This window comes from Mirounga leonina, unplaced genomic scaffold (genome assembly GCF_011800145.1).
Source record: "Mirounga leonina isolate KUSES-001 unplaced genomic scaffold, KU_Mleo_1.0 Mir_151, whole genome shotgun sequence".
NCBI classification, from domain to species: domain Eukaryota; kingdom Metazoa; phylum Chordata; class Mammalia; order Carnivora; family Phocidae; genus Mirounga; species Mirounga leonina.
The window spans coordinates 8,111,124-8,139,033 of record NW_023270377.1 but is presented as its reverse complement, the minus strand read 5'-3'; the positions used below and the strand labels follow the sequence as shown (position 1 = coordinate 8,139,033).

Below are 27,910 nucleotides of genomic sequence, written 5' to 3'. Positions count from 1 at the left end.
TATGCTGAGCTCCATAGCCAACACATTTCTTGAAATAATTTTCTTAAACTTAATCACCTGGAGAGGGACAGCACTAGAGCAATAGGTGAAGACATAAGAATGGGTCAGCCTGAAAAGGAAAAGCTAAGATATGGGCTGTCTTCACTGCAGACCCCCTCAGCCTAAATTTGTTCACCATTTATGGCAGTAGCATAACAATAAAATATCAGATGTAAATAGAATTGGCTACCAATACAGACTGCCCGCATATACTCAGCCTCATAAGAACCCTATGTAGATGAGAAAACTGAGGGTCAGAGAAATTAAGTATCTTTCATAAATGTAGTCAGTTAGCTGGTGAACACAGTTTGGATTTAGTCCCAGATCTAGCAGTGCAAAGTGAAATAAGGAAAGGATGAATAAAAAATGTTGTGCCAGAAGTTCAATCAAGTTTTTGGGTCATTATGGGGTCATTAAAGTTTAGGTTCCTGGATCGAGATCCTGTGGCTCCAGTTTGCACTTGTTCTTTAAGGAACAAAATTAATTTCAGGTACCCAGGAGTGATTTCATTTGCTTCCTCTCCTTTTCTAAGTTAGACCCACATCTGATGAGTAGATACCTGGTATCAGCCATTTAACAAACAGCTCTGGTTCTGAGATCCTATTACTTTGTGTGATATCCAACTACTATCCTCCCTACCCCTTCCATCAAGACAAGTTTCTTGATCAAAGCAAAATCTTGACTACATTTAACTGAGCCAGATTGTAATGATAGTCTTAGCTTACCTCCAGATGCGATCATTTTATGCACTTACTTTTAGTCTTCTGTTCCTGTTACTGTTGTTCTGTGTTATGCCTTATGTTTTTAAGGCTTTGAAGAACTTAAGGCTTTTTTGTCTTGTTTTATTTCATTCTTAGCACAGCTTTGCATACAGTTAGGAACTAAACAAATTCTTATAATGACTCTTTATTTTTAAGACTGAAACTTATTGATTTACTTAATTTTATTTCATTTGAATACCTTAACATTTAGACAGACTGCTGGATTATTTTTGTTTGCAGCTGTACAAAATGATTTTTTTCATGGAGTAGTTTTGTCCAAATAAAGAAAATTATATAATCTTAATAGATAGCTCCTATTTTAAAGAGATGATTTGATACATGACATAAAGTTCTTCTTTATATAATTCTTGGTACATTTATATCTGCTTAATTACCTTACTCATCGTTATATTATTTAGATGAAAACTGACATTCCTTCTATACATAACTGACTTGCTCTTCAGTTTTGTCACCTTCATTTTCTGTGAGGAGAAGTGTATCTAGTAGAATGATTGAGGAAGCCTGAATGTTTGAACTGCGGAGCCTCATTGGGCTCTGGTACATGGCAGGATTAATCCCATTTCGCATTCCATGTTTCATGAAAAACTTAGAGTTCTCTGCCATTGGATTTCGGAAGTAGATATTGCTGGAGCATTTTCTGATAGTTTTCACTGATTTTGTGGCCTGGTAATTGCAGGTGATGTATCGGCCAAATGCATTCCGAAATGTCTTATTGAAGAGGGTGTAGACCAAAGGATTCACCCCTGAGGAAACATAGCCTATCCACACAAATACCTCTAGGAGCATTTTGAGAGTAGTCTGGTTGCAGGAATCACATAAAACTAAAGTTATATTTGTAATAAAAAAGGGGCACCACATAAGCAAAAAGAGAAAAAAAACAATCCCTAGAACCTTGGAGGCTCTCTGCTCATTGGAAATGGTCTGCACGGACTTTTTTCCAACTGTGGACATTCTTCGCCTAAGTATGTTATCACTTGAGTTGGGCAGAGTTTTGTCCTTGTTGGAACCATCCAGCATTGCCACCTTTTCAGGTGATGAGCAAGGTGTTTCATCCCTTTGGAAAACTGTAGACACAGCCAGCCACGTTAGGCGTTGAGGTGGCTTGGTTTTGACCAAGTAAGCTTTCTTCTGTAAAGCATGGATAGTGAGAAAGTAGGTGACAATCATGATTGCCAGAGGTGTGAAGAAAGCAGCCAGTGAGCCAAAGAGCATGAAGTTGCCGAAACGATCCTTTGTCAGCACACAGGTGATGTTGCTTGGGTTACTCACATCAGTTTCTATCCCTCTAATAGGTACTGGAATGGCAATGCCTAAGGAAACAAGATAAGTTGAGTTAATTTTATGACCTTTGACTCTTAGATTAGGTCCTTTTAGAGTTTATCTTAGTGACTTTATGTGGTTAGTGGTTCGTGTATTGTCATTCCTAGTACACACAGTGCAGAATCTGTCAAAGCATGTAATTAAGGGTAGATTTAACAAATAGAACCCAAGTAAGCAAACCTGATGTTTTTAAACAGATAGATTAGTGATTTCAAGTTTATAATTTAAGCTTTCCTAAAGCTGTAGCATATCCACGAAATAGGAGAGAATGTCTTCATTTATTCTCCATTTCTCATAATCTGTGTTTGTTGATCTATCCCAGGTTAAGGAAAAGGAGTTCAGAAGAGAATTTGCTTTAACTTTATATGCAATGTAGTTGATTTTTTTTTTTTTAAAGATTTTTATTTATTTATTTGAGACAGAGAGAATGAGAGAGACAGAGAGCACACGAGAGGTGGGAGGGTCAGAGGGAGAAGCAGGCTCCCTGCCAAGCAGGGAGCCCGATGCGGGACTCGATCCGGGGACTCCAGGATCATGACCTGAGCCGAAGGCAGTCGCTTAACCAACTGAGCCACCCAGGCGCCCGCAATGTAGTTGATTTAAAGCGACTTTAGAGTACTTTCATGCAGTATCTTAATTCTAGATAGATACCTATTATCTTTGAGGCTACACAGTTTCATTTAACAGACATTTTCATTTTTTGAAATTTATGAATGTCTTAATCTTTTCCTCTGACAACTAAGGGAAAGCTAAGGGGAATTCATTGTTTTTAAAAAATGCTACTTAAATATTTGAGGTCATATGATTCATGAAATTTATTTTCAAGTTGAGAGTTCCTCTAACAGATGTGAAAGAAATGGATCTCATGCTAATTTTCTAATATTTTATTTATTTATTTATTTTTTAAATTTATTTATTTGAGAGACAGAATGAGAGAGAGAGAGCATGAGACGGGGGAGGGTCAGAGGGAGAAGCAGACTCCCCGCCGAGCAGGGAGCCCGATGCGGGACTCGATCCCGGGACTCCAAGATCATGACCTGAGCCGAAGGCAGTCGCTTAACCAACTGAGCCACCCAGGTGCCCAATTTTCTAATATTTTAAATACCATGAAGTGGGTATTTAAATATGATCTTGCCTCATGAAGTAGCTTATTAGAAAGACAAGTACACAAGTGTTATCCTGAATCCTTTCCCTTTGAAATAGCAGATTCTTAAAAAGAAGTTTGAGTTAACTGATCTTTAGAAACCTCTAGAATCCTTGTGTTTTTAATGAATCTGAAAGTACTTCATCATGTACACCATGTACACAGCCTTTTTATGGTAACTGAAGAGCCCTTGACAAAAATATTTTCCTCAAATCCTTTCTAACAGGGAGGCTACTGCTTTTTCTACTTTTCCTCAACTACACCACCAGAAAGTGGATTCTGTATGCTTACTATTCTACACTAGGGTGTGCTGACACCACAGCTTGAGGGCCGAATCTGGCCTGCATTCTGTTTTTGTAAATAAAATTTTATTGGAACACAGCCATCCCCTTTTGTTAACAGATTGTCTATGACTGCTTTTACTTTCCTGCTGCAGAGATGAGTAGTTGTGACAGAAACCATTAGAGCCTGCAAGCCCAAAATATTTACTATCTTGCCCTTTACAGGAAAAGTTGGCTGACCCCTGCTGTACCTTGTTATTTCTAAGTGATTGTTCCACTCTTCTTTCTCCCCAAAACCCTTCCCTTTTGAAGTCTATTTATAATCTGCTTACAGCACTCTGTTCTCCATGCAGGTCATCTACCAACCTCTAGGACATCTGTCCATCTTCCTCAGTAGATTGAGCACCTTGCTAAAGCCTTCCTTTCCACTGCTCCATTGCTCTTACCCTCCATGACTTGATCTCATTGATGGCCCTTCTGACACCTTCATTTTGTATCTGTTGAACTCCACTCTCATTTCTTCTATTATTTTTAAAATTTTATTTCAATTCCAGTGTAGTTAACATACAGCGCTATATTAGTTTCAAGTGTATCAACCCTCATTATTCTTATTTGCACTCCTGAAGGCATCCATAAACCCTCTTAAAGCTGTCCCGTATCTAAAACCATGAACTTTGTGTGATATTTCCCTTTCTTGTCCTGCTACTCTTCATTACTGTGGGACTTCTTTTTACAGTTATCTTGACCTCTAGTCCATTTGTCCTCTATTTTCACATTCCATTAACCTCTTTCAAGGCTCACATTACCTTCTCAACCAGCTTGGTGGTCAGTAACATAAGTTTTCACTAGTGCTTTTTATACCCTTATCCCCTTATTCTTTCATACCTTACTATTTGCCAGGTCTTACCTAGGATAACTAAGTCCAGAAGAAAGTGAGCTCTTTTCAGCATTTTGCAGAATTTAAAAACTGAACTAACCCTATCATCTGCTTTTTCTTCTACAAAGTTACTAAATTTTCACTGGTCCTACAAAACAAAGTGTGATGAAATGAACACAGCATTGATCTTGGCCTTGGTGCTGAAAAGCTGTTAACAGTCTTTAAGCCAACTATTTTTTTTTTTATTATTATTTTTTAAAGATTTTATTTATTTATTTGAGACAGAGAGAATGAGAGAGAGAGAGAGCACATGAGAGGGGGGAGGGTCAGAGGGAGAAGCAGGCTCCTTGCTGAGCAGGGAGCCCGATGCGGGACTCGATCCAGGGACTCCAGGATCATGACCTGAGCCGAAGGCAGTCGCTTAACCAACTGAGCCACCCAGGCGCCCTAAGCCAACTATTTAAAACCTCTAGGTTTCAGGGTGCCTGGGTGGTTCAGTCGGTTGAGCATCTGCCTTCGGCTCAGGTCGTGATCCCAGGGTCCTGGGATTGAGCCCCACATCAGGCTCCTGCTCAGTGGGGAGCTTCCTTCTCCCACTCCCTCTGCTCTTACCCTCCTGCTCATGTACTCCCTCTCTCTCTCTCAAATAAATAAATCTTTAAAAAATTTTTAAGGGGTGCATGGGTGGCTCAGTCGTTAAGCGTCTCCCTTCGGCTCAGGTCATGATCTCAGGGTCCTGGGATCAAGCCCCTCATCGGGCTCCCTGCTTGGCGGAGAGCCTGCTTCTCCTTCTCCCACTCCCCCTGCTTGTATTCCCTCTCTCGCTGTCTCTCTGTGTGTCAAATAAATAAAATCTTAAAAAAAAAAATGTTTTTTTTAAATAAAACTAGGTTTATTTTCTCTAGGTTTCTTTTCTCATCTATAAAAGGAAAAAGTGAATTTATAAGATCCCTTCCAAAGCTACAAATCTGGAGTCTTCTTTTTATTCTTTTCCACCTGCATACTTAACACTTTGTATTAGTCTAATTTCTTTATTATCTGCCTGCCTTGAATATAAAAGCTCTTTTTTATTTATCTTTGTATTCTTGATATCTAGTATATCATAGGTACTCAACAGAGATTTGATCTGTTTATGGATTCATGTGAACCAGTCTTAATTGGGGTATCCCTTCTAACAGTAGACTATTTATTGGCTTGATCATATTTCATGGTTTCAAATGTTTTAATTCTTCTTAAGGATCATTTCTCCTGTTTTCTCCCTGCCTTTGCCCCATTTCCTCCACCTTACCCCAGCACACACATACCTCACACTGTCTCCCCCATCCTCTCCCTTATTGCAGTGAGTTTACTAAAAAGATGTGGGACTTCTGGCATGAGCTACCATAGTTTCCCTCCTTTCCACTTTAAATTTTGGTGACTGTTACCCATTATCTCCCATGCACTTCCTCTAGCTTCTTTTGGGGGACCTTTTCTGCTCTGTCAATCAGCATCTGTCCCCAAAACTAACCTATCTCACTGCTTTCAAACCTGTCCATTCTGAATAGACATTTCCTTGACCCTAATTTCTTCACAAGCCACAGTAGTAACACTCCTTACTTTTACCTCCAAACTTTTTTTTTTTTTTTAAAGATTTTATTTATTTATTTGAGAGAGAGAGCACATGAGAAGGGGGAGGGTCGGAGGGAGAAGCAGACTCCCTACAGAGCAGGGAGCCCGATGCGGGACTCGATCCAGGGACTCCAGGATCATGACCTGAGCCGAAGGCAGTCGCTTAACCAACTGAGCCACCCAGGCGCCCCTACCTCCAAACTTTTCAAAAGAGGTTTGGCCCTGGTATTATTTCAGGAACATAAAGGTCACTTTCATTATCTTGCTTTCTTGCTTTTTTGCCCAGTTTTTCTTATTCTGATTGGAGAGAGACCATGTCTTTTTCTTGTTTTCCTTTTAGCATTCCAGGTCTCTCCTGATTGTTTTCCTCTTTGATTTTTTCTTTTTGCTAGGAAGAAGTGAATCTGCTAGTCAGACTACTGATGATCATAGTAATTGTTGTGAATCTGTTTTTCTGAATTAACTTACAAGAAGTCTGAATTATTTATGCTGTACTTCATGCTAGGATACTCTTATAGAAGCTATCTTTGAGTATTAAAGATGGGCACAAGGGCATAAGGCAATTTAGAAGAAATAATATTTTCTTCTGTAAATCATTTCTGAATATCACTAGCGTCTCTCTTAAAACCTCTGATTAAACATATATCCAAAACATTTATGTAGACACTTACTGCCTTTATTCTATACACATACTGTCTTCCAAGATGAATTTATGGTCTTTAATACCCGCATACAGAGTGTTTGGGTTTTTTTCTTTTTTCTCTTTTCCTGTTTATCTTCTTGAGTATGACTGAAGATGCATTTTATTTTTTTTGTTACTTTGATATTAATTTCGAGATTCTGCATGCTGCCTAGACCTTAATGATCTGTTGACAAAAACAAAAACTGTTTTCAGACTTAGTCTTCCTGCACGTCAAAATCAAAGCAGGAAGATATCTCAGTAAACATTGTGAAGATGGTTCTTTCTGAGGACATGAACTTTTTGCTTTTTCAGACGTGTTGTTGATAGTGTGGTTTTATATGATGACACGACAAAGAGCTTGTGTTGGTATATCAGTACTATATCAGTAGTCTGCCTTGGGCTCTCTTGCTAAGTTTCACAGCCTACCAGGCCTGATATATTTCTTACCCAAAAGAAACCAAAAGCTACTTATTTATACCACCCCAAACCCTGACATTCCCCACGTACCTATTGAAATTAACCATACCACTGTAATCTTGATGAATGCTGTGGCTCGTGAGTTATATTGATTGGCCTGGATTGGCTTTTTGATGGCTATATAGCGATCCACGGAAATGGCACAGAGATGCATGATGGATGCAGTAGAAAAAAGAACGTCAAGAAATAACCAGGCAGGACATAGAACAAGTGGGAGGGGCCACATAGCCTCTGAAAAGCAAAACAAAAACATATTCTCTTACAAAATGGCAATATTCAATTTGCAGTTCTTTTGTTTTTTAAAGATTTTATTTATTTATTTGATAGAGAGTGAGAGAGACAGCAAGAGAGGGAACACAAGCAGGGGGAGTAGGAGAGGGAGAAGCAGGCTTCCTGCGGAGCAGGGAGCCCGATGTGGGGCTCGATCGCAGGACCCTGGGATCATGACCTGAGCTGAAGGCAGGCGCCTAACAACTGAGCCACCCAGGTACCCTAATTTGCAGTTTCTTTTTTTTTTTTTTTTTTTTTAAGATTTTATTTATTTATTTATTTGAGAGAGAGAATGAGATAGAGAGCATGAGAGGGGGGAGGGTCAGAGGGAGAAGCAGACTCCCCGCCGAGCAGGGAGCCCGATGCGGGACTCGATCCAGGGACTCCAGGATCATGACCTGAGCCGAAGGCAGTCGCTTAACCCAACTGAGCCACCCAGGTGCCCTGCAGTTTCTTTTTAAAGTGATACATATTTTTTAACTTTTTGCTATTCATCTGAAATGTTATGAGTTAACCTCCACAAGATGTCTAACTTAAGATAATGGAGTCAATAATATTAAATATATTTCTGTAAATGGTACCTTTTAAATACATTATCTATTTTGTATAAATCACAACCTTTTTGAAAATCAGCAGCTTAGCATTTTTAGCATTCATTTGACCGCATTTGCTCTTTTGTCTGTTCCTTTTGTGATCTTTTAAAAATTTCCACAGTGTTGCAAGTAGAACTTAACCTTGCTAGTCAAATAAAATTAATTTTTAAGCTGCTTTTGTATACAGAGAATATATTTTACCATATAGAGGAAGCAATATAATGTGGCAAAAAGAGTATTAGAATGGGAGTCTCAGTGAAGCCTAGGCTTTGGTTAATTTCTAGCAATAACTAGCAGCATGATCTTTGTTTATAGCAAACTCATTTGGTGAAATAATTAAGTGAAATGAGTTGCATTTTCTTTTTGACAGAAGTAGTTCTTATTAAATAAAGTTTGCAGAAGGAATGATTTCAGATTATTCTGAAGAAAAATGGATTGTTATCCTTCCATATTCCATCATCAATTCAGCCAGTGGGACTTAATATTTTAAAAAGAAACTGTCAAGGTTAAACATAGTACTTAATTTTTGTAACAAACTCTTATAAAAAGCATTTATGCTATACCTCATACAGTCTTAAGCACTTGAGAAATATGGACTTTGAAAGATTTCAGTTTTTGGATATGATACTGAATATCCTACATAGCTTTCCAATAAATTTACTTAGACAAGTATCTATACACATATGGGTTGGTACATTATATAGTATACATACACCCAGTATATATATATTTGCAGTTCCAAAACACCTAAAATTTATTTTAGGGTTTGCCCTAGAATATTTCAGTTAGAATCCACTTTTCTTTTTATTTTATTTTATTTTATTTATTTGAGAGAAAGAATGAGAGAGAGTGCATGAGAGGGGAGAGGGTCAGAGCGAGAAGCAGACTCTCCACTGAGCAGGGGGCCGAACGGCACTCAATCCCGGGACTCCAGGATCATGACCTGAGCCGAAGGCAGTCGCTTAACCAACCAAGCCACCCAGGCACCCAGAATCCACTTTTCTAACACACACACACACACAGACTTTAGACCTTGCTATAAAAGCAGATTACTTCTTTGTAGAACAAATGTCATATATATGAGATTATCTAAATCCTTTTTACAGTTTAATTGTTGTATGTCCGCTGACAAAATATAAACTACTTTTCCTAGTTTTTGCATGATTATCTGACTTTGACAGATAATTGGGATAATTGAAGGAAGACCAAGATACCATTTTAGGATTTCAGAGCACCAAGAAACTCTTCAGTTGTGAACCGTTTAAATTCAAGAAGCCTGGGGGTAGAGAGAGGTTAGCATCCCACACCAAAAAAAAATTAAAAACTGTCATTTAGGGAAAGAGCTTTGAGATAGACTTGAATATGTTTTTTTCAAAAGTGTACAAATTAATGTTTGAGGAGCAGTGTTTTAGAAGACTGGGAAACATTGTGTCTTGGGTCTTAAAAGATGCACCTACATTTGTTCGCTGGTGTAGGATAGGCACTCAGAATGCCTCATAGGAAGGAATTTATGGGAGACCTCTCAAAATAAACAAATCAAGCATGGCAGAGAAATCTGTCTTGACAGAGAACCTAATCAGTTAGATTTTTCTCCCTCTTAGTCATAGTTTTCAGATTCTCTGTTAATAAGTAGAAAAGGACTTTGGACAGTGAAAGGCAGCAATGGACCTCAGCTAAGTAAACTAACAGTTCAAGCAGAGTGAAAATAATCACATGTGATTGAGAGTTTTGCAGTGGAAACTACTTGAAATGATGCTACATTCTGATTTGTCTTGATGTTCTACATTTAGGACTGAGTAGAAGATAGAAAAATACTCAAATCTAGAACTACAACAGGAGATACTGATCATGGTTTTAAACTTGCCTATTTAGCTTTTCTAATTATGGGTTGTATGTTTTTAAATTAAGATCTGGAAAATTCTAGTCATAAATCTAGTAGTCATGAGCAGGAAGCCACAATAGGACTCTCATGTAAAAAGTACAGGTCTTTGGAAAACAGACAATTTGACTCACATATTCCTAATTGTGGGCTAAAAGAGAAAGCTCTTTAGTGCTCCTGTGAAGTCTTGTTAGGCTCACTTTCCAACAGAATGAATTTATTTTATAAACTCCAATTTTTGGGGGGTGCATGGGTGGCTTAGTCGGTTAAGTGTCTGCCTACGGCTCAGGTCATGATCCTGGGATCCTGGGATCAAGCCCTGCGTTGGGCTCCCTGCTCAGCGGGGAGCCTCCTTCTCCCTCTCCCCACCCCCCACCCCCGCTCGTGCTCTCTCTCGCTACTTCTCTCTCTCTCAAATAACTAAAATCTTAAAAAAATTAAAATAAACTCCAATTTCGGTACACAAAGCGGATATTAAAATTAATGCAGATTGCTAGAATTTTATTATTTCAGTAAGTACTTAATTGCTAACGTTAGAAATACTGAGGCATGATAGAGAATTTTCTTTAAGGAGACTATGATATGAGATTTAGGATTAAGAGAGATGGATCTTTATTATTAACCTTTATAATTGAAAGTTTCATGAAGGTATAGTCAATAGGCTTTTTATGAAATGAACATGAAAGTAACATGACTGCATTAAATTAATAGAAATCTCTTATATAAAGCAAAAAGAAAAAGAGTCTTGTCTGTCTAAATAGATTCAGGTAATCTAAGAATTTATACAAATTAAAAACAGTTCTAGACATTCTCAGGTTATAAAGGGACTTTCCCTAGTCCAGATACTTTCATTTCTAAAATTGTCTTTTCAGTTAGTATTAATATGATAGGCTTAAGGTCAGAAAATTTCTTAATATTTAGAATAACTAAAAAAGGTTAAATTAGTTTGGTGTGGGGTAGATTAACTATTCCAAAACTTTATATGTTATTTTTATTAGGAGTTTTAATTCATTTTAAGGATTTATAATTTAATTTGTTATAATGTACTATGTCCAGCTTATTTCCATAAGAACTTACTATACTATTTCAAATGGAGCAGTTATAGATTTATATAAAAAGAAAAGTATATGAGTCAATATAAAGGAAATAAGTTATCGGGTACTTGAACTAAATTAATTACTGCTATTCTGGGGCTCTAAATTTGTCTTTTTCATAAAAGCTAAGACAGAAGAAGGAAAATTTTTAAATTATATACTATTTGTTATCTCACAAAAAGTGCACAAAACTTCTTTGAAAAACCTACCTCTTCCCCCACCTGCTCCCAAATTAATCTTAAAGAGAAATTTAATTTCAATAAGGTTTGAATAATATTACTTCTGTGGATACCTGAAATAATTACAGATTGGTAATTATAGGAGCAAAACAAATCTTGTGAGTTGTGGATTATAGATAGTTCATTATTTATCTAAAAATATTAATAGCACAAATATTTTGTTGCTTAAAATGAAGACTTGCATGCTTCAAATACCACCATACATAAGGGGTGGTAGAATTGCCATTCAGTTACATCAGTTTCTGTTTGTCTCCAGACAAGGGTCAACAACTTCATAGACGTGGGCCTGCCTAGGTCTAATATCTTGCTCAGAAAAGAGATCTGGCGATCATCTCAAAGATTTGTACAAGTATTTTTTAAGACCCAAATATTCTGTATCATTTAATATGAAATATAACTTTTAAAAAATATTGGGTTCTGCCTTGTCCCTAGAGAAAACTCTATGGCTGTCTTGTTACATAGAGTTATTTAAGATGTAATTGTTGGCTGTTTGTCAAATATGACCGTTTTGGTTGACATAATTTCTCATTTCATATGAGAAAGCAGTGTAAAAGAGTAAGTTAAGACTGAATTCTGGAGTCCGTTCTCTGGGGTTCAAATCATGTCTCTGCCATTTATTTATTCCTCTGTCCTCTCTTGTAAAATGGGGATAATGATGATGATACCAGTTTTATAGGATTGCTTTGAAGATTAAATGCAGTAATACACGTAAAGTGTTTAGAACAATGTCTGGCATAGAGAAAGCACTCAATAAATGTTAGTTCTTATTACTATTACTGTTTGACAGAAACTAGCCAACTAGCCTACCCATTAAAACACTCCTACTTAGAAATGTTAAGTCATATCATCACTGTAAAATCAGTATGTTTGTCCTCTTGCCTGCTGTAGCAAGAGTGCATGTATCCAGTTGAACTTAAAGCTTTTTTTTAAAAGGCATGAGAATGTGTTAAAATTTGTCATGAAAGTATGTATGCCTTTTACTCTCTCTATATATTTATAGGTGTATATATATATATATATATAGCAAACATAAATAACCTGTATGCATTGCCATGCTGCTATTTATTTATTTTGTTTTCTTTTTAACCGGTATAAAAACCTGAGTTTTTAAACCAGAAACTCCATTTCTTGGTGAGATGGACTCATTTGATCTGAAACCTGCTTACTGTTTCGGAAAGTTTTTAGTTTGGAAAGCTGAGTTATATGATTAATTCAGAAAAATAATTAAAATAAATCTATAAATCTGAGATATAAGATATTTGCCTTTTGAGGATTTTAAATATCTGTATTTTAAAAGCTATCCCTAGAGGACTGTGCCTGTAGAGTTTACCAAGGTAAATAGTTCATGAGTATATTGGAGTAGGACAGATCTCAATAGCCTAATATCCAAAAAGGACATGATTCTCAAAGTACCCATTTTTTATTCTCAGAAAATGTTTCTATCTTTATCTTTTAGAAAAGAAAGACATAGACCAGTGCTTCAATTTTTATTATGAAGCTTCTGTTTTGTTTTTGTTGTCATTTTCCCACTACATTTTGAACATATAAAATATTCTGGGATTAGATGTCTAATATGATAGTGTTTTAAATGTTCCAAGTGATTTAATACTTACAAATTTTTTTTCTGGGTTTTTTAAATTTCCGCTTTCCAAAAAGAAATGACTTTAATTGCTTTTCTCCCTCATTTAAGAATTGGGTAGAGCAGCATTTCACTGCATAAATAACTGATTTTCTTTTTCTTTTACTGCTGTATATCTGTTTCATCTCTGGTCAGACTCCCATCTAAACTAAATCACATATTTAAGTATATAAACTCTTCTCATACTCTGCTAATACTTGCCAGTTATTGGTGCTTGTAATGTGCTGGGCCTTAGTTGACCATTTCACAAGATACCTGCAATGTAAGATTTAGCATATCCATTTTATATTTTACAGACTAGGTGATTAAACTGATGTGTTAAGTGACTTGCCTAAACCAACACAGGAGAACCAGGATTCAATGCCTTGGGTGTCTTGCTTCAGATACCTATCTTTCAGCCATTTTATTTTATACACCCTCTTCCAGCTGTACCACAGATACTGTTTCAACTTTAATTGTGAGACAATTATTAAGTTATAAATAAAACAATAATGACCAATGAATGACCAAATACTGTATTTTCTCCTTTACATTTTAATCACTTATTTAATGAGAAAAAGTTCAGAGAAGTTCTTAAAATGTGAACATCCTGTCTTTTTTATATTGGCATATGATGTTCTATTTTCCTTTGCATCTACTCAAGTATTTCTAAATGCCTTCTTAGTAGGCATTTTCAAGCCTTATGTTATAAGCTACTAACTTACGATTGTGGATTTTGGGAATTACACACAAGACAGTCAAAACTAGACCCACAAAGCAAAGGTTAAGTCTAGTGCTCCCAGAGTGGAAGAAGTGGCAGAAAAATTGACATAGGTATCACAGTTCATTTGAGAGACATGTTAGGCCAGTCATCATAATCTTGATAAAATGGAAATTCTGTTTTAAAAAAAGCAAACAATATTATATAAATCATTGGTTGAATAACATACTCCTCAGCATAAGTCAGTTTTAAAGTTTCACTGCTCTCCTTTTTTTTAAACTTAATTTTATTAGAACATTAACTAATATAGTTTCTTTTGTTACTTTCATTAAATTTCCCTGAGACACTCATACCACTCAGTGGTAGTTAATTTTTTATGTTTACAGAATCAGGGACACTTGTTTGTACAGACTTCTGAAGTTTAGAAGATTATTCCTATAATGAGAGAAAAATACACAAAATCTACTCCTGCCTTTAAGGTTATCAGAAATTCTTATAAATGCATTAATTTAGAAAGTCTTTGTATTTGTTAACATGTGAAGGGCTATAAAAATCTTAGGATTTGAAGTCAGGTCCCAATTTGTAATATGTGCAGTTTCCAATTTATGAATGCATCTTTTTGAAGCTTTTTGGAGGGCAGAGCGTGCATTTTCTCATACACTTTCTCATAGAAATAGGATAATGGGTTTTTTTGGTTTTTTTGGTTGTTTTTTTTTTAAAGATTTTATTTATTTGACAGAGAGAGACGCAGCGAGAGAGGGAACACAAGCAGGGGGAGCGGGAGAGGGAGAAGCAGGCTTCCCACCGAGCAGGGAGCCCGATGCGGGGCTCGATCCCAGGACCCTGGGATCATGACCTGAGCCGAAGGCAGACGCTCAACGTCTGAGCCACCCAGGCGCCCCTAGAATAATGTTTTTAGTAATGAATTTAAAGCCATAATTTTTAAATAGTCTTTAAATTCCCAGGTTAGTTTAGTTTTTAAAAATCTAACCCCGCTATAGAGCTTAGTTACTGATAGTAAAAGTGTTTGGGACTATGAAAGATTTTATTTTATAATTAAAAATTAACAAGCATTTGAAAAAATGAAATGTAGTTAAAATATACATCATAATTATTTAGGACATAAATAGGAAGACATTCCATATATTTTATGTTAAAATATGTTGGGTTTTCTGCTAACATTTATTGCCAAGAATATCTTGGGCCCCAAAAATTTAAATATAAGCTTGGTTGTCAGCTGCAGATACTACTAGTTTCCTGTGAACTACATGGAATTATCTCTCTTATCTGTTTTGGTGTTTTATCAGGTCGCTTTAATACTGTGGAACTTAGCTTTTAAAGATTCTATAACTATTTAGCTGATAATTTGAGTATCTACCACAGTAATTTGCATATAGTAGATGTTTGATATGGACTCGGTTCTGTGTAACTCATTCAGTCTCATTTATTCAAAATAATATATCAATTAAATTTTATGGTAGTGTAAGATGAACATTGTAACATTTTCTGTATGTCTAGCAAAAGCATAATTTAAAGAGTGATTTTACAGTTAAATTACTACTGTGTGTGTGGAGATAAGAGCCTTGAATCAAATATCTGTAGTCTTTACCAAATATACATAAATTTTTTTTTTTAAAGATTTTATTTATTTATTTATTTATTTATTTATTTATTTATTAGAGAGCGAGCGAGACAGAAACAGCATGAGAGAGGAGAGGGTCAGAGGGAGAAGCAGGCTCCCCGCTGAGCCAGGAGCCCAATGTGGGACTCGATCCCAGGACCCTGGAATCATGACCTGAGCCGAAGGCAGTCGCTTAACCAACTGAGCCACCCAGGCGCCCTATACATAAATGTTTCTACATAATCCTCATTTACTTGATTTATTTATTTATTTTTTATTTTTTATTTTTTTTAAAGATTTTATTTATTTGACAGAGAGAGAGATAGCGAGAGCAGGAACACAAGCAGGGGGAGTAGGAGAGGGAGAAGCTCTCCCAAGCAGAGAGCCCGATGCGGGACTTGATCCCAGGACCCTGGGATCATGACCTGAGCCGAAGGCAGACACTTAACAACTGAGCCACCCAGGCGCCCCTACTTGATTTCTTTTAAACTTTATTTGGAATTAAGATCCTTTAGGTTCTCCTTTAGAGTAAGATTCCTTAATTACTTTCCACGGTTACATGTTGTACTAAAATATTCAAAAGATTACCAATTTATAAAAGAAGGGGATAGATAGATATTATTAATGATTAGAGAGTCCATTAAAGCAGTAGAACCTTATTACTGCTTACCCTGCTATAGAATTTAAAGCCTCAGTTAGATATTAATTTAGAATGGAAAGTTTCAGCCTGTCACCATCTGATATTTGGGGGATCAAATACTTAATATTAGATATGTTTTTATAATTACTTAAAAATGTAACATTTAAACCTAAATGTAATAGTTTAAATTGGAGTTTTTATCCCCCTTCTCATACATATTCTAGTTAAATAAACTTTACTTCTATAACCCAAAATATTTTTATCCTCACCATATAAACATAATATCAAGAAGCCCTATCTGCTGCAAATAATCATTTTTCTTAAGCAGTTAATGAGTGGAATATGAATTTATGCCAAGCACTGAATAAGGTAAGTATCCTCTTAATGCTGATTCTTAGAAGCCCTAATAACTTATCAGCAGAATTATTTGTATTTACCCAAATTCTATAACTAGAGGTGATACACACAGATGAAAACTATTTCATTTTAATATTATCTTTTTTAGTATAACAAACTAATATTTTAATATCAAGCTACATTATTATTATAATAACTCAGGTTTTGGTCACCTGTTTTAATAGTTTATTTTTAATAAATTTTTAATATTTTATTTTAAGTCAGATTTTTCTTACATGTATCAAGGACATGGATGGTTAGAAATCATAAAAATTAAACAGATGAATCATTTCTTAGGACACTGTGAGCCAGACCATTTCCTTTAGCAACTAACTAAACATAGTATTTTCTTAACATGACACGTGTAAGAATTATGTTTAAGGCTAAAGTACACAAACGATAAAGAAATATAACAAGAATTTCTAGAACAGTTCCAATTTTAAATTGGTGTTTAATGATTCAAATTGGAATTGAGTGATTCGAAGATTTTATCATTAATAAATAACCCAGCACATAACTGTCACAGAAGTATCCTAGCTGTTGCTTTGTCGAGGGAAAAAAGTGTTTATAATGGGAAAGTTAAAGTATAGGTCTGTTCTTCACTATAATTTTTAGGTGATGAATGCAGAATCTATGAATATTGCTAACTTGGATGACTTTTATTAGATGGCTGGGGAAGGAGTAGAATTGTTTCTTGGATGACTTTTATTAGATGGCTGGGGAAGGAGTAGAATTGTTTCTAAGAAATTATTTTTTGCTCTTTAAGACTTTATCAACCATAGAAAATGATGGAAATGAGGGACTGTTTACTCACTGTATCTTTAAATGGTCCAAGTCCATCTTTAAAGACTGAATATCCATTTCTCTGATAGTATATCATAGTTCTGTGGTTTGATGCCAGGAACAAAGTGAAATACTTACCAAACATTATTGTCAAGAGGGCAATCGGCATCACAAACAACCCAACCAGCAAATCAGCCACTGCCAGAGACATTAGAAAATAATTGGTAGCATACTGCAGCTTTTTCTCCAGTGAAACAGCCAGAATAACCAGGACGTTCCCACCAATTGTGGGTATTATCACCATGAGTATCAGAAGAGCTGCCCAGCGCGGTTTATTTCCCTGTTGCTCACCAATCTGTTTCATTTCCTCTGGTATCGATTCTGTCTGTAATCCCGACCAGTTAGCAGAGATTAAGTGATGAAAGGAGCTCTGCAAAATGTGCTCAGGAATTGTGCTCTGTTCTGATATTTTATAAGAGAAGGCCATTCGCTGTTTTTGTGTAATGTGATCCAATTCTGGACAATGGTCAGCATGGTCAGTAGCTAAGCTGGTCATCTGCTTTTTAAAGGCATTGTACCCAGGCCAAACACTCAAAGCCAAAGTTGACTCCTTCCTTTAAAAACATTTTTCGGGTTCTCGAAAATGAGAGTGTACAAGCTTCTGTCCATTTCTGAAGGTAAGGCCCAAGGGTTTAGTCTTCTGCAGAGGCTCAGGTTTCGGAAGGCTTAGTGAAAGAAACTGATAGCTGTGAAAAAAAGACTGTTCATTAGTTTCTCTCTCCTTTCTCTCTCTCTGCTGTAGCATTAGACTCGTGTTTGAATTTGAATGCCAATGAATTCCAAGAGTTCCTCCTAGATATAAAATAAGTAGATTGCATGATTTTGTTATTTTCAAAAAACAGAAAAAACTCTTAAACTTTGTAGCCCTTCCTATCTTAATAGGTCTCTTATGCATTTGTGACAATGCAGCCTATTTCCACAATCATGTTCCTTATATGCCTCAGGTTACGAAACAGGAGATACATTAATTTTTTCAGTGGTTATTTAAAAAAAGAGGCCAGATGTTTCCTGACCCTTGAATGTCTTTTTACCTTTACTTAGAATATGTACAGAAGAATAGAAACATCAAAGCACTAAGTAGTTCTGAATAGAACTTTCTGGTACACACTGGTTACCCACCTACAAATTCTTCAGGCCCACCTAAGGTCCAAATAAATGATTTACCAGCTAGGAATCCTTATTTGTAATTGGGTTTTATCTGATCAGGTTTATCTTAATACTGATATAATTGCCATTTTTATGCAACATTTTAAAACTCCTTTAGTTTGAGAGAAGGAAAAAATAGGTATTAGTAGGATCCAAATAATTGTTTTTAATAATGTCATCTTTCACAGAAAGCCTATTACTGCCAGAAATATTTTCCAAATTTATCATTTTATGCCAAATTTGAAACAGTTCTCTTTTTAAGTAGTCATTTTTTTCCTTAACCTCCCCATTTTCCTCGGGAAGGAGGATAAGCTAAGAGGAAGGTAAACCATTTATTCATAAAATCTGTAAATCCTGGGGCGCCTGGGTGGCTCAGATAGTTAAGCGTCTGCCTTCGGCTCAGGTCGAAGGGATTGAGCCCTGAGTCAGGGCCCCCTGCTCAGCAGGGAGCCTGCTTCTCCCTCTCCTCCCCACTTGTGCGCTCTGTCTCTCTCCCTCTCAAATAAATAAAATCTGTAAATCCTTTATTAAATACCTCTCTTGTAATGGTAAAATTTTCATTTTGGTTTTTAAGCCACTGAATAGAAATGAAAGATATGGTAGCAGTTTTTTTGAAGAAAGGAAAAAAATCTTTAGATTAATTCTATATTTATTTGTAAAATACTTACCTTTTCTTGTTAATCTCCCAAGCATGTCATCTGATCTGCTCAGTAGACCTGCTTGCTGCTCTGACTGAAGTCCTCCCATTGACTTACTCAGAGCCTCCGGCACTGGTGCTTGAAAGCAATGAAACAAATGTGTTGTATGGCTGCAAGCATGCCAAGGAGGTATTTCCTCTTTGATACATTCGTTTTTAGAAAGTAGCAGCATTCATTATAATTCATAAAACTACCAGTTGAATATGTTGAACCAGTTCATGACCCTATTCATGTTGTATTCTGAAGAGCTCTCTTTGATATTGGAGGGACTGAAATAAACTGTCATTTTATCTTAAGATAGTTTTGTTTTGGATTACAACTGAGCTGTTTTTACCATTTGAAAAAAAATAAGATCTAGTCTAGAGATTCTAGAGCTTTCATTCTGTGAAGAGTGTGCCCTGTGAGCCTTACAGTGATTTCCAGAGTTCTAATTTCAGAACAAGATTCTTACTCAGCTTTTATGTGTTTGCTGTGGAACACAATTAATTCTCTCTGGTTGCAACCTTATATAGAAGAGCACAGAAAGGTCTGAATTCTACGTGTATGCATAGGTTTTAGCAGAAACTTTCATTGCTCGTTTTTAAACAGATGGCTTTGGGGGGATTGGTTCATTGGCAGTTTTTTTTTTTTTTCCACAGATATATTGGAGAAAGTATACAGTATGTAATGAAAGTATATTTCTGGGGCGCCTGGGTGGCTCAGTTGGTTAAGCGACTGCCTTCAGCTCAGGTCATGATCCTGGAGTCCCAGGATCGAGTCCCGCATCGGGCTCCCTGCTCGGCAGGGAGTCTGCTTCTCCCTCTGACCCTCCCCCCTCTCGTGCTCTCTCTCTCTCATTCTCTCTCTCAAATAAATAAATAAAATCTTTAAAAAAATATATATATATATTTCTGCCTTATTTCAGAAAATTGGTGTAAAAAATTTAACAGCTATGCTATCTAAGTTTTTTCTAGACTGTAAGACTAGCTTAGCATTAGAACTTCAGCATTCTCAGTTTCCTTTTTAAAAGATCATCATAGATCACCCATTTTTAAAGTATTTAATTCTAGGTCAGCAATAACATTTGTGCCCTTTTTCTGTTTCAAATTTATATTCCTTAGCTTATGTGAAAGTTATTGGAAAATACTTGGTTCATTTCAGTTCTGTTGAGCACTTCAGATATCATTCAGTATTTGCTTTTTTTTTTTAACTCAAAATTCAGTATTTTAGAAAAAATATTTGCTGTAAATTTTGGGTGAAAACATATAATACTCAAGAGCAATCAAGTGGATTTTAATGTGCCAGGATTCTCTTCAGGAATATAGAAATATTCTGAAATACTGCTTTGTTGTGAATCACAATTTAGCACCTGTACTTATGCAGGTAGATAGGAGTCTGCAGAACAAATAATGTCAGATTGAAAGTAGTACCAGTATATTCAATGAATATATGGATTTGTGTTTATAGATTTAAAAAAAATTTAAATATTCAGGGAATATATTTTAAAAATGCCAACCATTATTACTGTTATAAACTTTGCCAATACTAACCCTCTCTGCCACATTCACTTTTTTTTTTTTAAGATTTTATTTATTTGAGAGAGAGAGAGCGAGCATGAGAAGGGGGAGGGGCAGAGGGAGAGTGAGAAGCAGGCTCCCGCTAACAAGGAGCCCGATGCGGGGCTCAATCCCAGGACCCCAAGTTCATGACCTGAGCTGCAGGCAGACGCTTAACCGACTGAGCCATGCAGGCGCCCCTCACTTACTTTTTTTTGTAGTTAAAACTAGTGGTTGGATTATTTTTGTTTTTCTATGTTTAAATTAGTTTAATGGTTAAGGAACACAACTAGTTAAAACTACTTATTTGGCAACTTTGTGCTATGGCTGGGTGGTGGACATTGGGGAGGGTATGTGCTATAGTGAGCGCTGTGTATTGTGTAAGACTGATGAATCACAGACATGTACCCCTGAAACAAATAATACATTATATGTTAATAATTTTTAAAAAATTAAAAAAGCATAGCTGAGAATCAGAAAGAAAGCAAAATAATAAGAAATATGTGAAAGAGTAGACAAGTCTTTCAGTTGCAAATAACTAAACTATGCTCTAAAAACCTCATGCACGTTAGATGGAAGGCAGCCTGTAAGTCCCCACTCCAAATCTCTTTACACTCACTCACAGAAACATGTCTTTCTCCCCTCTTTAATAAAAATACCGTTTGCACATGGCGGTAAATCTAAATAGTACAAAAGAATGTTTAGTGATAAATTCACTTTGAGACGGTTTTAACAAACACATTTCCCTGTTTACTCCAGAGCAGATAACAAATTAACAGGTGGACAAACACTTTGATAATAGCAAACAGGGTGCACAGAAGAAACAGGAAGTAAAAAGTATAGACATGTAGGTTTACTCAGAATAGAGGCTTGTAGCTCTCCTATAACCCAGGCCTTCACAATTTTATGTGGTATAATAATTGATACCAGAGTGATGACTTCCACATATTTAAGAAAAGAGTAAATAATTTTTATTTGGCTCTGTTTTGGATGGGAGGAATGCATGAAATGCATTTTTAAAAAGATTGCCATCCAAAATGATAAATATATAAAAATATGATTCTTAATAGTAGAATTAAATTTCAAATATCTGGAAACTTCATTTGTGTGAAATATCTCATTTACCAAGAACTCCAGATAAATTCTTACTAAAGTAGCTTAAAGTTCAGACTCAGACTCTAATCTGACCATAACCAAAAAACTTAATTCATGCATTTTTCCCAAAATAATGAATTTTGTCCCTGATGCCTTTTTAATTTATTAGACAGATTCTATCTTTGACTTAAAAGGGCAGTCTAATTTATAGGCCTAAGAAGACAAATATCAGCCAAGAACACTTTTTGCCTCTCAGTCATAATTATCTATCAAACACTAGCCATTAAGGAATTTTTGGCAATATAGGGATTGTGTCCAGTACATATTCATTTATTTGTGAAGTATTCATTGAGTTCATTTGCTCGTGGCAATATAGTGATGAACAAGATAAACATTTTCTGCCCTTGTGTAATTTATCTCATGGATGGATACAAGCAAGTATATTGATCATTATAATACAGACATGGTAGCTAAAACTAGCTCACTTTAACAGGTCCCACAGCTCAGCTCAAATATTTTTTGACTTTTTTTTTTTTTTCATTCCTTTCTTACTCATTTTCTTTGACAATATCAGTGAAAGAGCTAAAATTCTAAAAATAGCTCTTCCAAATTTAATCTGTTCTTCTTAGACTCTACTCACTCTCCCCTGATGACTGATTTTACCTCTATTTTAATGAAAGATTTAGACCAATCTGAAAGTGCTATCACCTTTTATCTTCTCAAAATGTCTTTCTTTTCATCCATCCTACCTTTGGGATCACATTGACATTACTCTTTTCCACAACTTCTATTTAAGTTCTTGATCCCAACTTTTATTATATTTGCAATTTTGCTGAATAAGGTATCTTTTTCACACATAGAATCCATGCCTTGAATATTCAGTTCCTCAGTTCTAACTTCTTTTTTTTTTTTTTTTTTTTAAGGTTTTATTTATTTGACAGAGAGAGACACAGCGAGAGAGGGAACACAAGCAGGGGGAGAGGGAGAAGCAGGCTTCCCGCTGAGCAGGGAGCCCGATGTGGGGCTTGATCCCAGGACCCTGGGATTATGACCTGAGCCGAAGGCAGACGCTTAATGACTGAGCCACCTAGGCGCCCCAGTTCTAACTTCTTTCTTGCAGACATGCTCAGGTTTCTAGTTAATGAAAACTAAACCTTTCGTTATCCCTTGAGTCTCTTTCCTTCATTATTAAACTTCTTTAAAGAATTGCCTGTTTCTCTTCTCATAATCCTTATAATCAGATTTTTTCTCCAACATTCTACTAAAACAACTCTTAGAAAGTCCATTTTAACACCAGTTACAGATTGTGTGCAATATTCAGCACTGTTGGCTAAACATTTCTTTTTTTTTTTTAAGATTTTATTTATTTATTTGAGACAGAGAGAATGAGAGACAGAGAGCATGAGAGGGAGGAGGGTCAGAGGGAGAAGCAGACTCCCTGCCGAGCAGGGAGCCCGATGCAGGACTTGATCCCGGGACTCCAGGATCATGACCTGAGCCGAAGGCAGTCGCTCAACCGACTGAGCCACCCAGGCGCCCTAAACATTTCTTTTTAAAGCTCCTATCTTTTCCTGCCTTCAGAGACATCCCATCCTGGTTCTTTGTCTTTCTTAAAGAATCTTTTCTAACTCTTATTCTGCCCGCTTAATATGCAGATACCTCCCAGGTTCCTGTCCTCTATTGACTTCATCTCCCTCTTCATTGTCTTCCTCCATTCACCCATGGTTTCCATTAACTTGTTGAAGAAAGCCCCTAAAACTAAAACTCTATTTCCAGCCTAATGGCTATGATTCGTGGTCACGAGAGTAGACAGGCAGAATACCTAAGGGTTAGGAGACCTTTCTATGAGCTTTGATTTCTGCATTTGTAATAAGGTGACGTAACCTGCTCTGCCTATTTCACAGCAACAGTTGACCCAGCTGATCATTTCCCCTTCCATAAAATAGCTTGGCTTCCACTAGATCACACTCTAATGGATGCTCTCTGGCCTCGCTGACTATTCCTTTTTAGTCTCCTTGTTCTGTTTCATCTCCTCAACCTCTTAATCTTCAGCCTTCTTGGGGGTTCATTTCTGGATCTCTTTTCTCCCCTCTCTGTACTTGGTGTCTTATATACATTTATGGCTTTAAATACCATCTATATCCTGAAACTCTCTAGCCTAGACTTTTCCTTCAGACTCCAGACTCATGTTCGATCACCTACTCAGTATTTCCCTTAGATGTCTAAACATCTCAAACTCAGATTGCCTAAAACTGAATTTATGCTCTTTCCCTCCAGATCTGCTCTATGTATTGGTTTCTTTATCTCAGGTAAAGGCAGTTGCATCTTTCCAGTCTCTTTATCTGACATTCTACATTTTATCCATCAGGAAATCTTGTTGGTTTTACCTTCAGTATATATACCAAATCCATATATACCAAATTTCCCCCCCACATCTCCTGCTACTATCTTACCTAATCACCATTATATCTTGACTGGATTTCTAGGTAGCCTCTTAACCAGTCTTCTTTCTTCTACCTTTGCCCTCTGTTCTCAATAAAGCAGCCAAAATGACCTTTTTTAAACAAGGCAGATCATATCATTCCTTTGCTCAGAATCCTCCGGTGGCCCCTTATTTCACTCATAGTAAAAGCCAAAGTTCCAGTAATCCCCTGGCCTATAAAGTTCCTATAAAGCTTTTATGATCTGGCTGGCCATAGTTTCAACTGTTCTTCCCCTTCTTCACTGCACTCAAACCACTGGCCTTTGCTGCCCCTCAAACGTGCCTGGCGTTGTTTTATCACAGGGCTCTTGCATGAGCTGTTTCCTCCACCTAATATATAATACGCTCTTGCCCTGCCTAGCCACTTGACTTGCTTCCTTACGGTCTTCCTGTCTTTGCTGAAATAGCACGTTATCATTGAAGCCTGTCCTGACTACCCTAGTTAGTGCTGGTAAACCTTCCTCCCCTGTCTCTTCCAATACCCCTTAACTTGATTTACTTTTCTTGTTCTCCTTAGTTCACCTTTTTACTTAGTTTATCATTTATTTTTGATTGTATGCCTCCTACTAGAATGTAGTCTTTGTCTCCTTTGTTCACCAGTCTCTGAGTTTATCCTGCTTAGAGTTTGTTGAGTTTCTAGTCTTTTATCAAAATTTGGGAAGTTTTGGCCGTTCTTTCTTCAAATGTTCTTTCTACCCCTCTCTCATCTCCCTCTAGGACTCCCATTATGCATATGTTAGTATGCTTGATGGTGTCCCACCAGTTTTTAAGGCTCTGTTCATTTTTAAAAATTATTTTCTCTTTCTGCTCCTCAGATTAGATAATCTCAATCCACCAACATAATTCTCAGTTAATCTAATTTAATATTGTCAGTTTACCTAACTTGATTCTTCTGCCTGCCCAGTTCTGCTGTTGAACCCTCTCTAGTGAATTTTTCATTTCACTTAAACATTTCATTTCCAGAATTTGTTTCATTTTGTATATATATACAATTTCTACTTGTTGATTTTCTTGAGTTGATGAGGCATTGTTCTCCTGTTTTCTTTAGTTACTGGCCTTTCTTTTTTTTCTCCTTGAATATATTTAAGATAGTTTAAGTCCAATACCTGGGCTTATTCAGGAACTAATTCTATTAATTTCTTTTTTTCCTGTGAATGGGCTATATGTACTTCCTTATTTCTTTGCATGACTCTTAATTTTTTATGGCAAACTGGATGTTTTTAATATTACAGTGTGGCAAAAAGGAAATCGGATTCTCCCGCCCACCCCCCCTTCTAGGGGTTTATTATTGCTGCTTGTTGTGGATTGTTTGGCGACTTTTTAAAAGTAGTTTTATAAAGTCTGTATGCTTTCTCATGAAATGGCCACTGAAGTCTGTGTTACATTAGCCTATTGGTCAGCTAGTGTTTTTTGACAATTTCCTTAAATGCCTGGAGCCAAGGAAAGGAAAAAAAGAAAGGGAAAAGGAAAAAGACTCTCCAAGTCTTTGCAAATTGGCTCTGCGTTGGGACACTCCTTTAGCACTTTGCCAGATTGCTCTGCCTTAGTCTTTGCTTCCTGCTCATGCGGAGCCTGAAGTGAAAGTTTAGAGTCTTCTCAGGCCCTTCCTGAGCTTGCGTCTAACCCTGAGTATGCATGTGGTATTCTCAATTCCCCCAGTATATGCAGCAGCTTTTAAGGCCCTTACTAACCCCACATATCTCCTTTCTTAGCCTCTTTCTTTCCACGCTCCTCGGTCTGTTTATTGCCTAGCTTGACTATTAACCCTCGCCCCAGGCTCATGGCCAGTACTTTCGCCTTTAAGTGTTTTCAACAAATGTCACCGGGCAAGTTGCTCCAGGCCTGGGAGTACTCCAAGTTTGCTGAAACAAAGGCAGGCTCTTGCTCTGGTGCTTCAAGGAGCCACCAGACAGGATGAAACACAATTTATCCTCAATTCTGTGAGAGTAGTCTATCTTGCTCCCTCTCGTTTACAGCTGTACTAGGACACAGGCTGCCCTCTCCACTGACACCACCAGTCTCGGGAGTAGGGGGGGTAGATGGGCAGTTTACAGTATCACAGCAGTCTCTCACAGCAATGCTTCATTAAGCTGGCCCCTGGGTGGTGTGAGTTTTTGACTAGATTGCAGAGTTCTTTAAAAGTTCATTCTGAGGGCGCCTGGGTGGCTCAGTCGTTAAGCGTCTGCCTTCGGCTCAGGTCATGATCCCAGGGTCCTGGGATCGAGTCCCACATCGGGCTCCCTGCTCCGCGGGAAGCCTGCTTCTCCCTCTCCCCCTCCCCCTGCTTGTGCTCCTGCTCTCGCTGTCTCTCTGTCAAATAAATAAATAAAATCTTTAAAAAAAAAAAAAGTTCATTCTGATGTGTTTTGCCAGGTTATTGCCAGAGAGAGCTGCTTATGACCATATCCACTTTCATCAAGAACAAAAGAATAAGATATTTTTTTAATATTAGTGAAACTGTATAGTACAACTGATGTCATGAAATGACAGTGTCCTTTAATCAAAAGAATTCTTATATCTAGAATTATAGTTGATGATCATAAAAGACCCAAATATTTGATGTATATTTGCTCAGCTCTACAAGGCTTCAGTAATCACTGTAATCAGCTATTAGAAGTCGACTTTTATCATCAGGACACTTACTTAAATACCAGAAATGAACTAAACTTTCTGAGAAATGAAGTATGTTTGTGTTCATTTTTATAAAATCAAGGAGATATTAATACTTTAATAATCTACACTATATATGCATCTCACTCATACTGTAAGACTTCCCTTGGTTTGTTCATTTTAAGGGGTGGTGGGAATGTGCTAATAATACTGTAACTTTTTGAATATTATAGATTTGAATATTGCAGATTCCTGTAGGTCCAGGAATGCAATTTGATACTTTTAAGAGCCATGTTTCTTATTACGGTAAAGTAGAATTCTTTGTATAAATCTTAACGAATTTACTTTCTTCTCATCTTTTGAGATATTTTGCCCTATTTTGGTAGCACCTGAAAGAAACAATCTGGAAATAAAGCAAAAGCTTATCTAAAACTATAGCTATTTTTAATTATCTGAAGTCTAGTAAAATGATTTTAAAAATATATATATTAAAGGTAGGACTAAATTTGTATGATTTAGGGCAGGATCTGGGTAATTTTGTTTTGTTTTCTTTATGATACTTAACATGTAATAGATATATCTAAACTGATAAAGTGAGAATCCACAAATAGCAGCTTGGGATACAGAGGTTCATGGGATAAAAGTATGCTGGGGAAACAAAACTGCTTTCTTCTTTCTCAGTTATTTTCCTGATAATGAATATCTGATGCATCTTTTTTACCTTGTAAATGAAAATAAAATTCAGGGGCACCTGGGTGGCTCAGTTGTTAAGCGTCTGCCTTCGGCTCAGGTCATGATCCCAGGGTCCTGGGATCGAGCCCCACATCGGGCTCCCTGCTCCACAGGAAGCCTGCTTCTCCCTCTCCCGCTGCTTGTGTTCCCTCTCTTGCTGTCTCTCTCTCTCTCTGTTGAAAAATAAAAATAAAATCTTTAAAAAAAAAAAAGAAAAGAAAAGAAAATTCAAAAAATATATCTCTGCCCGCCTTTTTTTTTTTAAGATTTAATTTATCCATTTGGCAGCGAGAGAGCGTGCACGCAAGCAGGAGGGAGGTACAGAGGGAGAGGGAGAGGGAGAAGCAAGCTCCCTGCTGAGCAGGGAGTCTGATTGGGGGACAGGGGGGCTTGATCCCAGGACCCTGGGAACACGACCTGAGCCGAAGGCAGATGCTTAACCAGCTGAGCTACCCAGGTACCCCTCTTCCCACTTTTTAACCAAATGA

General features: G+C 36.9%; 2 protein-coding genes across 4 annotated transcripts in view; one reads left to right on the top strand and one right to left on the bottom strand.

Moving 5' to 3' along the window:
- PSMD1 (proteasome 26S subunit, non-ATPase 1) overlaps positions 1 to 27,910 on the top strand; it is a 91,663-nt gene that overhangs the window by 33,869 nt on the left and 29,884 nt on the right. The window lies entirely within an intron of this gene.
- Positions 149 to 18,998, bottom strand: HTR2B (5-hydroxytryptamine receptor 2B). Of its 3 annotated transcripts, none has more exons than XM_035006904.1 (4): positions 18,939 to 18,998; positions 17,203 to 17,916; positions 7,241 to 7,441; positions 149 to 2,131 (listed from the first exon to the last, which is right to left on the bottom strand). In XM_035006904.1, exons 2-4 carry the CDS (start codon positions 17,618 to 17,620, stop codon positions 1,239 to 1,241), a joined length of 1,512 nt encoding a protein of 503 aa, XP_034862795.1. In that variant the 5' UTR covers positions 17,621 to 17,916; positions 18,939 to 18,998; the 3' UTR covers positions 149 to 1,238. The 3 variants fall into 3 exon arrangements, with proteins under 3 accessions (XP_034862795.1, XP_034862796.1, XP_034862797.1); XM_035006905.1 differs by having other exon boundaries at positions 17,203 to 17,810; positions 18,939 to 18,997; XM_035006906.1 differs by lacking the exon at positions 7,241 to 7,441.

Bases quoted from the DNA above. Each gene is read 5' to 3' on its own strand.
- HTR2B (XM_035006904.1), bottom strand. From the start codon at position 17,620: ATGACCAGCTTAGCTACTGACCATGCTGACCATTGTCCAGAATTGGAT. The intron at 7,442-17,202 runs GTAAGTATTTCA...TTTGCTTTTCAG, and splicing joins CCTCTTGACAATAATGTTTG to AGGCTATGTGGCCCCTCCCA. The intron at 2,132-7,240 runs GTACGTGGGGAA...TTGTTTCCTTAG, and splicing joins GGTATGGTTAATTTCAATAG to GCATTGCCATTCCAGTACCT.